General features: G+C 44.6%; 1 protein-coding gene across 1 annotated transcript in view; it reads left to right on the top strand.

The window, feature by feature from the left end:
* Nucleotides 1–15,609, top strand: part of LOC147903018 (uncharacterized) — an 83,169-nt gene that overhangs the window by 29,743 nt on the left and 37,817 nt on the right. Inside the window, exon 11 of the mRNA XM_087373353.1 lies at nt 13,051–13,155. Coding sequence (XP_087229479.1) covers nt 13,051–13,155 — 105 coding nt within the window. The remainder of the gene's footprint in view (nt 1–13,050; nt 13,156–15,609) is intronic.

Raw genomic sequence — 15,609 nt, 5'->3', positions numbered from 1 at the left:
GTGGGGGGGCTATACAGTCAGCGAATCCCTCGCGGAGTGAAGATGTAGAAAGCACCTGCAGGCCAAGCCTTGCAGAAATGAGCACTTCTCTCAATAGTCGCCCTGGAGCCTGTAGTCCCACGCTCCTAGGTGGACCGAGGGCAGGTTTTCTCATCTTGTCCTTTTTTTATTGCTTTACTTCTGTTGTGTTTTAGTGTTGTCTTTTCCAAAGTGTATGAATATGAAGCGGGCTTTCTCTACAATATAACCTGTATCCTTTTTGGGTGCTGGTGATGCCAGTTGGGATGTTATAATTTGTAGTTTCATATCAGCGGACATATAACTCTCTTTGAGATTTGATGCAAGTTGGTGCTGCTAAATGTTTGTGCCATCCAATGCATGGGCCCAACCAATTCCCACTCATATGATGATTGTGGTTTAAAATATTTTAAGGACTGCATTCGATTAGCTTTGCTCCCTATTTGTAGCCATCATCATGGATATTCTGCATTAAAACATTAAAAAACCCTATTTTTAAATTTATTTCTGTTCTGTACACCTTATGTACGCCGGACAGACTGCATAAAGGCTAGCCAAATTTCCTGTACTTTTGCCATCTTTGGACTGGGATTACAGTCCGGAACCCAAACGTTTCTTCACCAGTCCGATTCGCTGGGAATCACATGTGCTTTTTCCTGCTGCCTCCATCTCCTTGCAGTGTTGTGAGCTGTCGCTCTCAAGCTCGAGCCCACAACTGATATATATATACTCACCCAAGGGTGGCCTTATCTTAAGGGCACCCGTACATTGAGTATACTAACTGATCCCTTTTAAAGGGTCCAATTTTTGGACCTAACCCCATCATTAATGCCAGCTCATGCTATGACATAGGGGTCATAACAAGGAGGAGGAGGAGCTTGCAGTGGAGTTTGTGGGGCACAATACGATAGTGAGGGTACTATCTTATAGTGTAAGGTGGGGCGGAGTAATTGTGAGAGGCCACTAGCTAGTGGGGGACTGTGTACAGGTCCACATTTGTCATAGGTAGGCACCCGAAGGTGCAATAAGGTCCCCAATTTATTGTCCCATTTTGGGTGTTAGGGTTGATTTGGTCAAACATGATAAGCTAGTCGGTTGGTCAAAGTTTGACCATTCAAAGTCAACATCGGTGTGCTGGTTCGGTGGCAAAGGGTCAAACTTTGACCCAATGGGCAGCTGGCTTATTGGCCTGCCTGTTGGAATAGAATTGGTCACCTCCCCACCCGTGAGCCCCCATATGAGGAGTGCATAGGGGGGTATACGATAGAATAGTAATAGGCATGGGGCTGCCACATGGGCAGCACATTCGCTGTCATGTGGGCAGCAGAGAGTGTGGAAGTACTTGGCAGAGGAGATCCACCATGGAGGGAGGTTATGGGAAAGGAGGATCTTGATGCTGTCCATACATGGAGAGGACAGAAATACACGGGGAAGCCACTTCAGCAATGTTTTTGGGACCCTATGGTGGAAGGGATCCTTTGGATTGAGAGTCTACATAAGCTCAGTGGAGCACACTGGCTGAGAGATCTAGAGGTGCCAGGCATATAGTCGGAAAACATTTTGAGAAACTCCACCCGAAGTCAGTTGTGACAGTTGGAGACAATTGAACCTGCCCAATCAAAGGGATTGGAAGTGTCTACTTCTTACCAAAGGATAGAGGAGCGGCTATTACGTGAGGTACTTTTTATTCCAGACGTACGCAAAACCTTGCTTTTTGTATCTCAGCTTACAAGGACAGGATTGAAGGTGCTTTTCGATGAAGACTGAGTCTCATTTCATCTACATTAACGAGTGAGGAGATAGCATGGGGAGTTGAAGAAGAGGGACTTTGCAAGGTCAATGCTTTAAGGAGTATCTGGTGCATCAGGATTTTGGCACGAGCGGTTCGGACATACCCTCGATGCGATGAAGAAGGCAAAAGTGGTGACTATCAGTCAAGAGATTTGCAGGGCTTACATGGAAGGCAATCAATACCAGAACGTGTTCCCAACAGATGCCATGCATATGGCCATCGAACCATTAGAGTTGGTTCATTGAGGCATTTGTGGGCTCAAGCTTACAAAGTTGTTATCAGGGCCTGCCTACCTCCTCACAATTGAGTCTTCTGCATCTCGAAGAAGTCTCAAGCATTTGATAAGTTCAAGGAATGGCTTGTGAAGGTAGAGAAGGAGATTGACAAGCAATTTAAAATATTTTTCAATGACAGAGGGGGATAGTTTCCCTCTGATGGGTTCATTGCATTCTGTAAGAAACATGGGATAAAGAGGCAACCCACCATAGCACAGACATCCCTGTTGGGGTAAAGGCACATTGCCACCCCTTTATTAAAGATATGACACCTATGACTGTCTTAAGACAGTCATAGGGGGAAAAACCTAATCCTAATAAAACCTATGAGTTTGTGGTGTGGCTCATCACTTCACACCCGCATGTTTGGAGTCTTCTCTCTCTCTCACTCTCCCCCTCTTGTACTTCTCCCACTTACCTTCACCCTTCAACTGGTATCAGAGCCTCACTTCCTCCCTACCCCTGCCTACCAGCTCCCTCTACCTCTACCTCCCTTGGGGCTTGTGCCCCCTTGACATAGAGCAAGCAGCGCAGGCAGCTGCAGCAGGGCGGCGTGGGACAGCTGCAGCAGGGCGGCGTCGAGCAGCGCACGCGTGGGCAGCATCTGGGCATCGCGCGGATTCGCGCCGTACAGTCGTACGGACGTACGGACGTCCGTACAGCCGTACGGACACCATACCTTCGACTGTACCGTACGGACCGCCGTACGGATTGCGACAGGGAGGGGCGTTTTTTCTCCTTCGTCAGGGATCTGCGTCAAGAAAAGTACATTTTTCAAAAATTTTTTTTTTTGTACCCTGCTGAAGTACAGCAGGTACACAGGTACTCTGCACAAGTACACTGGTACAAAAGTACAGCAGGTACATCAGTTTTTTTTTGGGAGAAAAAGAGAAGGAGAAAGAACACTCTGCTCTTCATTCAGGATCATTTTCAGTTCTCAAAACTGTGTTTTTTGAAAGTACAACAAGTACCTTCATCTCCCTCGTGCTTGAGGTGGCCACTACCACAGTGTGTGGTTGATTGCACAGTTATCTTGTTTTGGGAAGGTAATGCCTTGATCTTGCAGAGGACTTTCATGCTTTTGCTGAGTGAAATCTCAGCCTTTGGGTGACATTATCAAAGGGCTTTTGCCTGGAAGCTTATGCAGTGTATGCCTTGAGGCAATGTGGAGCCAGCGAGCCCACATTAGTCTTGTTTCCGCAGTGTATTCAGTGACATTTCTTGCAGGTCACATTTTGTGTACGACACCTTGGAAAATCTCAGTTGAGCCACGCTTGGCCAGGGCGCATCGAGTTTACTCGGTCCCTAACTGTCCATCGTTGACAGTGCTCAAAAGATTTTCTCTTCAGTGTCTGTACGTTGGGATCTGTGTTGTTATTGTGTACACAGGGCTGTTTATGCATTGCATTGTCAGGTGAAAGTGCCAGGAGAGCGCTACATTTTGTATGCTACCTCAGTGTTGAGGTGTTCTTCACTTGGTTCAGGTGTCAGATCAAGGGGCTTTTGCCCAGATTTTGCTTGAGAGCACTTGGGTTACTGTCTGAGACCTTCAGATGCCTTTTATCCCCTTGGAAGAAGGGTGATTGCTTGGGATTTGTCCCATTTTCTGTTGCAGGTTTGTGACAGGCTGAAGTGTCTGGAGCCTCTTTTTCAGTGAACAAAACAGTGTATGCCAAGTGGTTTATGCATATTAAATCAGTGCAATACCTCATCTGAGGTGGGAGAAGTGATCAGGACAGCAGTGTTTTGTGCCTTGTCAGCTGATGATGCACTGTTAAAGCACTTGTGGAGCAGCTGCAGCATTCTGAAATTACTGTTTTTTTTTAATGCCTATTTGAGCACGGTACAGTGTGTCAGAAGGTACAGTAAGTGGAGAGAAATTTTCTGTTGTGCTGCAGATTTTCTGACAGTAAAAAACAGCACTATTGTGAGTACTCCTGGCTCTTGATAGAGCAGGTTTTTTCTGAGAAATCAGAATTTTATTCAGTCTTTCTTGACTTACAGGGAGTCAGGCACTTTCCTTATCTGATATGGCATCAGGGGGAAGTGAATCATCAATTCTGAACATAAAGAAGTTGGAAGGGGCACACAATTATGCATTATGGGCAGAACAGTGTTTGAATGTACTTCTGCTTAAGAAGATTTCTAAGCCCATAAGGGTGAAGGGTGTCAAGCCATCTGGGATGTCAGATGATGAATGGGAGGAGCTAGATCTGTCCGCGAGGGCTGCTATCATGCTTACTCTCAGTGATTCTCTTGTGTACAATGTTCAGGCTGAAAAGACCTCTTATGGTGTATGGCAGAGGCTAGCAGAGTTGTATGCCCAAAAGAGTTCAGCCAGTAAGGTGTATTGGTTGAAGAAGCTGGTTGATCTTCGCATGAAGGAAGGTACAGCTATGACCTCACACTTGAGTGAGTTCAATGCCATCTTTACACAGCTTATTGCACAGGGATTGAACCTTGATGAGGAGTTCAAGGCTACTTTCTTGTTGTGTACCCTTCCTGAGAGTTGGGACACTTTCAAGACCACCCTGTCTAATTCAAATGTCACTCTTATGTATGCTGATGTGGAGAGCTCTCTCCTCATGGAGGAAATGAGCAGGAAAAATAATATGGGCAGCAAGTCTTCAAATGCTTTGCAGGTACAGGATAGAGGCAGGACTCAGCAGAAGGGGAGATCTGCTAGTAAGTCCAAATCCCGCAGTCAGTCCTGTGGTAAAAAGGATATTGAATGCTTTTATTGTGGCAAGAAGGGACATGTGAAGTCTAAGTGCTTCAAGTTCATACGGGATCAGAAAGCCAAGAAGGCTGAAACAAAGGATGCAGGCAGTGGAAGCAAAGGCAAAGGCAAGGCCAAGGCAGATGACTTGGATGCAGTGAATGTTGCAGCAGAGGACAGTGACAGTGACAGACATGAGGTATTATGTTCTTCTGCTGTAATTGCACACACATTGGTTATTGATGGCCATGACATGCACACCTGGCTCTTGGATTCAGGTGCTTCTTTTCATGTTACTCCTCATAACGAGTGGTTTACTTCTTACACAGGTACTCATGGAGTTGTTCACCTTGGGAACAACTATGCATGTCAGATTGCAGGGATTGGCAGTATACAGATAGTATTCCCTGATGGACGGTCATTTATGCTTGATGGTGTTCGCCATGTGCCGCAAATCAAGAAAAATCTGATTAGCACTGGCTTGTTGGATGACAGTGGTTACCACACCACATTTGGGGATTCCAAATGGGTGATTACTGATGGCCAGGTTGTAGTGGCTGAGGGTTATAAGAGTGATACCTTGTACCCTCTTTATGTTTCCAGTGTGGGTAATCATGTTGTTGCCATAACCGAGCTGCCAAAGGTTTCATTGTGGCATAGCCGGTTGGGACACATGTCTGTTAAAGGAATGCAAGAACTGTCACGTTTGGGTTATCTGCCGTCTCTTTCTTTTTCAGATTTGCCTACTTGTGATCATTGCATATTTGGCAAGCATTCTGTGACTCCTCATAAGAGGAGAACTCCCCAGAATAGAGCACCGCTTGATCTAGTGCACACTGATTTGTGTGAGATGCCACAGTTATCAGTAGGGGGTGCAAAGTATTTCATTACTTTTATTGATGATGCCACACGCAGAGTGTGGGTCTATTTCTTGAAGCATAAAAGCGATGCCTTAGATGCTTTCAAGAAGTTTGTCGCTCAGGTTGAGAATCGGACAGGTCGCAGGCTGAAATGCCTCAGATCCGATAATGGGGGTGAGTATGTGTCACATGCTTTTGTGCAGTTTTGCGAAGCTAAGGGCATCAAATAGGAACTCACAGCCCCTCATAATGCATCTCAAAATGGTGTAAGTGAGCGAATGAATCGAACTATTCAGGAGAAGGTTCGATGTATGTTGTCTTATGCTGCATTGCCCCATGGCTTTTGGGCAGAAGCCGTGCAAACAGCAGTTCACATTATTAACAGGTCGCCAAACAAGGCTTTGGAGTTGAAAGTGCCAGATGAGGTGTGGTCTGGCAAGCCACCCTCATATAAGCACTTACGTGTATTTGGCTGCGAGTGCTTTGCTCATGTACGCAAAGAACTGCGCACCAAACTGGAGCCAAAGTCTTTCAGATGCATCTTCATGGGTTATGGTGACGAAGGTGAAATGGGGTACAGGTTATGGGATCCCGTTAAACGGAAGATTATACGCAGCAATGATGTCATCTTTAAAGAGGATAGTGTACACAAGGAACCCGTGCAACCTGTGGAATACAGGAGGGTTATTTATGATGATGTTGGACAGCATAGAATGCCCATTTATATGCAGCAGCAGGCTGCTGCAGATAACCCTGTCCAAGAGGGTATACAGGCTGAAAATCAGCCAGATAATTTTGCCAATGATGCACCAGTGAATATGCCAGCAAATGGGGCTGTAGAACAGCCAGATATGCTGGTACAGCCACCCGTCATGCATGACGAACAGGCTGGACAGCAGCCTAATCCGGAACATTTTGTTAGGAGGAGCACCCGTGTACAACAGCCTCCTGCCAGGTTTGTTCCAGGAGCCAATAATGTGGCTGATTTTATTATGCTGACAGATTGTGGTGAGCCTTCCAGCTTCAAGGAAGCTATGGGAAGAACAGAGAAAAGGAAGTGGGAGAAAGCCATGCAATCTGAAATGGACTCCCTACTTCAAAATGATACATGGGACTTGGTGCAGCTACCTGCAGGCAGAAAGGTTTTGCCATGCAAGTGGGTTTACAAAGTCAAAGTGGATTCAAATGCTTTACCGAGGTATAAAGCCAGATTGGTTGCCAAGGGATTTAAGCAGGAGAAAGGTATTGACTTTGATGAGATCTTTTCCCCTGTAGTCAAGATGACTACTTTGAGAGCAGTATTAGCTCTTGTTGCTCATGAGGACATGGATTTATGTCAGATGGATGTGAAGACTGCTTTTCTTCACGGAGATTTCTATGATGAGATCTACATGAGTCAGCCAGAGGGATATGCTGTTAAAGGGAAAGAGCAACTTGTGTGTAAGCTCAAAAGGAGCTTGTATGGACTCAAGCAGGCACCAAGAGAATGGTACAAGAAGTTTGATGCCTTCATGCAGTCCCAAGGGTATCATAGGTGTGAGACCGATCATTGCTTGTACACCAAACGGGCAAAGGATGGCAGTTTGATGCTACTCATTCTATATGTGGATGACATGCTGATTGCCAGTAAATCTCAGCAGGAGATTAGTACTTTGAAGAAACAACTGCATAAGTCTTTTGACATGAAAGACTTGGGTGATGCAAATCATATTCTTGGCATGCGGATTACTCGTGACAGGTCCAAGGGATTTTTTTTTCTGTCACAGAAGGAGTACATTAACAAAGTACTGCAGAGATTTAAAATGGAGGGGGGGAAGTCTATTAGTACCCCGATCCCTCCACATTTAAAACTCAGCAGTAAGGACAGCCCCAGATCAGATGATGATAAGGCTGAAATGGCCAATGTTCCGTATGCATCTGCAGTTGGTTCTTTGATGTATGCCATGGTTGCCACTCGTCCGGATATTGCTTTTGCGGTGGGAGTTATCAGCAGGTATATGGCAAATCCAGGCAAGCGGCACTGGGAAGCAGTGAAAGGTGTCTTGAGGTATCTCAAGGGTACCAAAGACTTGTGCATATGCTATGGTAGGCAGGATGCATTGGTGCATGGTTTTACAGATTCAGACTATGCAGGGAATGCAGATAACCGGAAGTCTACTACCGGTTATATTTTCACATTTGCAGGAGGTGCTATATCATGGGTGTCTCGGTTGCAGAAATGCGTTGCACTGTCAACTACTGAAGCTGAATATGTTGCAGCCACCGAGGCTTGCAAGGAAGCAATATGGCTTACTCAGCTGGTGGGAGATTTGGGCATTACAGGAGATATGCCAGTTTTGCATTGTGATAGTCAGAGTGCTATCATGTTGGCAAAGAATCCGGTCTTTCATCAGAAGACCAAGCACATAGAAGTGAAATATCATTTCATCAGGGAGGTACTGGAAGACAAGCGACTTGAGCTTGTGAAAGTGCATACTGATGATAATCCTGCAGATTTGCTCACTAAGAGCTTGCCTACAGAGCGGTTTGCACATTGCCGCCACATCATGGGATTAGGATGAGACCATTCTTATTTTATGGTCTTGTATACAGTAACTGTATATTGCTGTAATTTTTATTCTTTTCTCCCCTTAGGCACATTGGCCTTTAGGTGGGAGGTTGTTGGGGTAAAGGCACATTGCCACCCCTTTATTAAAGATATGACACCTATGACTGTCTTAAGACAGTCATAGGGGGAAAAACCTAATCCTAATAAAACCTATGAGTTTGTGGTGTGGCTCATCACTTCACACCCGCATGTTTGGAGTCTTCTCTCTCTCTCACTCTCCCCCTCTTGTACTTCTCCCACTTACCTTCACCCTTCAATCCCAATAGAACAGGGTGGTTGAAAGAAGAGCTGATCCATTGTTGAGATGGGTTTGGGTATGCTGAGAGCAAAAGATCTTCACGGGCATTTTGTACAAAAGTGGTCCACATGGCCTTCCACATCTTGAATTGGATCTTCACCAACGCAGCTGAAGGTAAGATACTTCTCTTGAGGCACATTTATGTTGTTTCTGATGCTTGGGTTCATGTGCACAAGGATATTAGAACGAAGCTAGATCCTCACAGCAAGAAGTGTGCCTCCATTGGGTATAGCAAATTCTAAATGCTGGTCAGTTGGGATGTGGTCTTTCAAGAGACTAGCTCCCTACCAGACAATGAAGTAGCTTCTTCACCGATACCACTTCCAGCCTCTACATCCTCATAATCTCCATTCATAGCCAAAAAGCCCCAGTTGTACCGGCCATTTAAGCTTCTCGTTCAGTTGATTCAGATTCAAAGACATAGCCTGAGTTGGAGCCTGCAAAGAGGAAGACTTCTGCCAAGGATAGGATGGTACCCAACTGGTACGTGAATACGCTTTAAGACTCAGGAATCATTGACAGCTGTAGAAGACCCCTACCGTGAGTAATTCGGAGGGAGATAGGTGGTCTCGATGGAATCCAAGTCAGATGTTGTTTGCAGACTTAAGAAAGCACCATACGGGCTGAAACAGGGCCCCGAGAGCTTGGTATCGGCACATTGACGAGTATTTCTCCAATATTGGCCTAGATGGGAGTCCGTCAAGCTAGATGCAAACCTATACCTCCATTCAGATGGGGGATAGGAGAGTGATCATCATTTGATATGTGGATGATCTGATCATCATCTATGATCATGAGGAGAAAATCAGGGTGCTCAAGTCTCTCCTTTCCACAGAGTTTGACATGACCAAGTGGATTACTTTCTTGGTATTGTGATGTGGCAAGAGAGGAGATTTTTATCTCACAGGAAAAGTGTTGTTGAGAGATACTAAAGGGGTTCCACGTGGAAGATTGCAAGACCGCAATCACTCCAATGACTCCAATGGAGGTCGGAACGAAGCTGAGCAAAGAGGATTCATCTCAGCCTGTTGATTCTACAGGTTATTGACAGTTGGTGGACAGCTTGCTATACGTCACCAATATTTGTCGTGACATTGCATTTTCAGTGAACCTGCTGTGCTAGTTTGCGGCAAAGACAAGGACTCACTAGAGAGCATGTTTGCACGTCCTTTGGTATTTGAAGGGTACTTGTAACTTTGGGATCACATATTACACAATCAGTGACTTCTTCGGGTACTTCCACATCCAGCTATTGCTTTCTTCTGGGGCCAAGAGTCATTTCTTGGTTCAGCAAGAAGCATCTCACGATTGATCTATAATCCATGGAGGCAGAGTACATAACAGTTTGTATGGCATCATGTGAGTCTGTTCGACTAAGATGGATTCTGGACGACATGGAGATCTTTCAAGAGGAACTGGTAGAGATTTTCTTTGACAACCAAAGCTACATGGGGATCACAAAGAACCTAGTGTTGTATGCACAGATGAAACAAATTAATGTACACTACATCTTCATCAGAGAGCTCATGGAGGACAAGCTGATAACCCTTACATACTACCCCACTTCAGAAAATGCTGTTGGTATCTTCACCAAGCCTCTCACCCAAGACTAGATGGACCATCTCTCTCGACGCTTGGGTATCGGCCCACATTGAGTCATTGAGAGAGTGGGCAGTACCTGTAGCAACAAGTGTAGTCCTCAGTCGGAGGCATGCTATAACGATCATTATCTTTAACTCGCTTCACATCATCTCGGTTTAACAGTCCATCACGGGGCAGGCACATAGAATTTCCTCCCAGCCAACCTTGGTGGTAGCAAAACTCTAGAATAGTCAACAACGTGAAGGCTCAAGCTTGCAAATTCCACCAAGCCCCAAAATTCCCTAGGTGGATCTAGTATGCCACATGTCTACATTTGAGGGCCTCTCCTCAATGCATCATTTACCCCTTTCTTGGGATATCATTGAAATCATTTGCCCCTTGGCACATTTAATGCATTTAGACCCCTTAGCCTGAGATCCACCTAGTCTTGTGCCATGTCACCCTCACCAAGGACCTTGACCTTGATTCCTTTTTGATCATTTACGTGAAGCCCAAACAAATATAATACAAACATTGATCCTTTAAAGGAAAACGTCGACTGACCCTTCCGAGGTCATGTTGCCTCAACTTGAGCGTAACACATGCTACACATTTAGGCAGCTAGAGGGCAGACGAATCTCGCCCTTTGTTAGGTTTGTTTCAGGCCGGATTTGGTGACCCTGGATAGGTCCAAATCTGTCCCAGGTTAGGTGCTTGTAGTCGCACTAAGGTCCCCAACCCACAGTCCCGCTTTGGGAAAATCAGGGTTCGGGCTGACTGGTCAAACCAGGTAGGCTAGTCGGCTGGTCAAAGCTTGACGTCAAAGTCAAAATTGTTGGGCTGGTCGGCTGGCAAAGGTATACTGGTCAAACTTTGACCCAACTGGGCAGCTCTGCCACCCCCGAGGTCCTCCTCCTGCCCTCTCCACTCCCACCGAAGACCTCCTTCACACAGGCACGCAGTAGCAGAGAGAACAGCAACAAGCTGCCTTCACCATCTCATGAGCAGATTTGCACCCCAGCAGAGTCTGCTATGTTTTGGCCTAACATCCGGAGCCTGATTTCCAACACTTTGTGGATAAATCTACTGAGTATTATGTTTTCTGTTCTTTATCTATTGTTTATTCGGTTGTACATTTTGTGTACTGAGTATTGGAGAGAGTTGTTTCCGTCATATTCCTCTGCATACAGGTGTACCGCAATCATCTCAAATTCTGACAGCATGCCTCTCTTGACTATCAAGGATGATGTTTGGAAGACGGCGGCTAGAATCGCAACTTAGGATAGCTTGGTTACACGCTTTATCCTAGCGATATGTGGACAAGAATGCACACATTTTGGAAGCACTTTAGGGAATGTCTGGCTGGGCATTGTTTGCACTTTGTGTTCGATTTGGGAACAAAGCTAGGAACATTCGAGGTGGCCCTCAGCGCCACTTGTTCTTTCCACATTTGCTGTTAGCATGTGCTTAAGGGTTAGCCAAGCATTGAGCTGGAACCCTCATATGCAGACTAAATAGTAAGTTTTTCTTTTTTTCTGGTACTGCCCCAACGACTAGCTGATTATTGTATGGAACATTGTAAGCATAATACAAGGAATAACAAATAAAAATTCTCAGTGGCTTGGAGATACATTTTAGTAGGAATCTGTTTGGGGCAGAAAAATGATGGTGAAGTATTCAAGTGTAGGGTGAGAGTGAGTGGGGTGTTGAATTATTTACGAGTGTTCAAAAATTTTGAGCCAAAAACGGAGAAAACCCAAAATTATGGCATTGAAAGCAAGTATAATTTTCTAACATTGTTTTTGTGATGGAGTGTTGGTCAATCTATATTATTGCGAAATTGAAGCAGCTAAGTATCAACTTTGATTTCAGTCAGTTATAGGATTTGTGTATTAATCAAGGTTTGATTGGGTTGGTCAGCATAGAGTGAGCCAGGTCTTGTAACAACTTGTAAATTATTACAGCATAGCTTCAAATTTATTGGATTGATTCATAGGTATTCTTAATGGTAATACTTAATAGTACTTTACAAAGGGTGGCTAAAATGTGAAACTTTGTGTATCTTATAAAGATTACTAGAATGTCTAAGATACTTGCCTTGGCATGACACACAAATTTCTTAAAGTCTCATCTTAACGTTTAATTGTATCTTTTATAACAAATGACCCCATGGTTGCCCTCGTTCAAGGTTCTGTACGTTCCGTTCTGTTTCGTATGGTACCGTATGATTTGTACGTTATGTTCATTAAAAAAAAAAAAAAGGGGGGGGGTTGTTTTTTGCGTTCGTTTGTTTTGGATGACTGGTTTTGTTATTGGTGGTGGTTCTGCCAAATTGATTTTGGGCCTCCCAAATGGTAAGGTTCCATATAAACCCCCTCTCTCCTCACTATGATCTCACAATAAGCATCTACCTCTGACTTTGAGTCTCGACTCTCCCTTCTCCATCTCCAACAAGTGATGAGGCTCAAGCTGCATCAAGCATCTTCATCTCTCTCCCTCTATCTCCATCAAGCACCTATATTACATGTTTTGTACAAGTTTTAAAGCTTGTACAAGTGCCTACTCCAAAACTCTAAAATCTTTGTCTTTTTTTTTTTGGTATCGAACGTACCACGTACGCCTAAGATTTTTTAGTTCGTTTAGTACCGTACTAATATCGAATGGTACGCATCGAATGTGATCGTATGTGTCAACCATGAATGACCCTAGGGTTCAAGCCTCAAATTACCAATATCTATGTAGGGGTAATTTTTTGGAGAAGACTAGTCTCAGTATAGCATCAAATGCATTTTATTCAGAAGCTTTTGCGAGTGTATTGGAATGTTGCTACCCAATTGAATTATTTGCATATTAAAAATGTTATTGGATGCTTTCTAAATGTTTTGAGTTCCATTGGCAGATAGATATCCAATCTCTAGAAATAGAAAGACTTTTTGTTGAGAATCAAGGGCTTGCGATAGGTTTAAAAGAAGCTTCAGAGTTATCATATCAATTGGAGCGCCAAGTAAGTCATGCATTTTATTGCTTCATGCATGAATCTTATTGCCTCTTTTGTGAATCTGTTAGTTTTCTTGGTGTAAATCTATGCTTTTCCTCAGTTAGCACTTTTTGAAGGTCAAACGGTAGGAAATTTGTTGCTCTGTCAAAAAAAAGGAGCTTGAATTGCTCTGTGGATTATATGGGATAGCCTTTTGTATGTGCATTTGAAAGCGTTTTACCTAAATATACAATGACATACGCACTCACATGCACGTGCGTGTGTGTGTGTGTGAGAGAGAGAGAGAGAGAGAGAGAGAGAGAGAGAATTAAAATCTTCTAAAGACCAATGGGTCCATGAGACTGATAGGAAACCTATACAATGAGCAAAAAGAGTGGAGCTACTAAGCAAGCATCCTAACCCATGCTAAGGACATAGTCAATGTCTTAATCATCAATGTCACCATAGTTATAGTCCTCACTGGCATCATCATCATAAAAAAGGATACAATCTAATCCAATACAATACAATACAATGCAGCACACGCATGTAATGAAATGTCAAAGTACGCCCGATCATGGGCTAGGCAGTGTAGGCAAGAAGCCCGTGATAGATTACTTGAAAGACCTCATGGGCCTATGGGACAAAGTACATCAAAAAATGAAACCCAAGCCTCTGCGGGTTGAAGCAAAGGGCGCGCTAGGGCCCTTGCTGAGTGCTATGCTAAGCTAACTCAAAACTAAAAAATCAGAACTGAGAAGACTGAGAGACTGAGAAAACTGAAATCTCAGAAATAAAAACCCGGTGTCGTGGTGGCTCTCTTGTGGAGATTTGAGAGAGAGAGAGAGAGAGAGAGAGAGAGAGATGATATGGTATGATCTTAGTAAAGTCCATGCGAGATCCTTTAAGTTCAATGGAACTAGAAACCGCTATCAAATGAGATAGCGGTTGTTTTACATATGGACTTCCCATTGTAGAAGTATGAAAAATTTCCTAGTTGGTCAGTATGTATCTAACTGGCTTGTGGCCATATCTAGAATTTTACTGCGGTATCCTAGAACTTCCTCCAAATATGTGCCCAATTGCTGGGCTAATTGACTTAGAATACTTTTAGGCTGTTGGCATCACTGTTGTACTTTTCCGTAACTGTATGTTCCTTGGTCTTGTCCATCTACCTTTTTCCACTTCTAAGTCATGGTAGCTGGTCGTTATTCTATAGATCATGTGCCTCTTGAATCGCTATCTTTCCCTAGGTATTCTTGCCTTTCACACTTCTCCATTGAGCTGATTGCGTGCTTGTCAAATTCTATCTTCTTTCAAGGTTCTTGCCATTAAACTTTTTTAACAGTTTCTACATGACTAGTTCTATGATTTTCCCCTCATCCTCGAGATTTCACTGCATTTATTCCCCACAGCTCCATCGATTTAATACCTTTGTATGCATCCTTTATTTTTTGTATGTCATAGTAGCTAGTCCCTGCTATGCGTGATGGAGTTGCTGGTTTTCAACTTTATGAGCGACTATCATGAGATTGAAACTGCACTATGTTGTGCTTTTAGAGGATGAGTTTGGGAATGCTCCTGGATTTATCTAGGTATATCCTTTATTTTTTGTTGCCTCCATAGCTCTCTACGGGAGTTTGCTTGCATCCATCGTAGCTACTTTGCTAAGGTATGTCATGTATTGGCACAATGCCGTTCGATAGGTATCATTCTTCTCTCTTCTAGCATGATGGGGTAGGGGATTTGCACTTTGTGTTAGAAGGTTACTGCCCCACCTGTGAGCCCCCCCGATTTGAGGGGACAAGGGGGTAGGAGACCATAGGGGGTAGGCGAGATGAAAAGGGCAGAAGACCTACCTGTCAGGCAACCCGTGCAGCAGCATGAAGATGGCGCGATATCCTAGGCGCTCCTAGACCTGCGCACGGGCAGAGTTGGCAGCTGCAACAGCAGCCCATAAGCAGGGCTTATGGGCCCTTATATAGGGCTGGCCTAAGCCGGCCTGACCAGCCAGCAAAGGCCGACCAAACAGGTTGGTTGCTGGGCTGGCAGGTCGGTGCCTTGGGCAGGGAGCCGACGCCTTGGTCGGCCAAAATGAGGGGGCCTAGCCCGTCTTGTAAAAAGCCCCCCCTTCCCCCTCATTCCTCATCACCTGCACTTACAGCCTTGCACACAGGCAAGCGTACAGGGAGAGGAAGAGACTCAGCATCATTGACATCACTCGGGCTGTTTGTACACGCTCTCTCTTGAGCTTTTGTTGCCGTGCAAGAACCTATTGTCAGTCAATCAGATGGACAAGCACAATATGTCGGTATTATTCGACAACGGCAAGGTCACTGTCACATCTAAGGCAAACGGACTGGTGGTAGCTCAAGGTGTCGAGGAGCATGGGCTATATCGCTCAACGCTGTGATGGTGCATGGGGACCATAGAAGATCCAGATTATGGCACGAGCGGTTCGGTCACGTCAACTATGACACT

Source organism: Dipteris shenzhenensis, chromosome 4, assembly GCF_047967505.1.
Source record: "Dipteris shenzhenensis isolate YYH24624 ecotype China chromosome 4, Dip_SZ_1.0, whole genome shotgun sequence".
NCBI classification, from domain to species: Eukaryota; Viridiplantae; Streptophyta; class Polypodiopsida; order Gleicheniales; family Dipteridaceae; genus Dipteris; species Dipteris shenzhenensis.
Note: the sequence above shows the minus strand (reverse complement) of the source record. Positions and strands in the feature narration are given on the sequence as shown.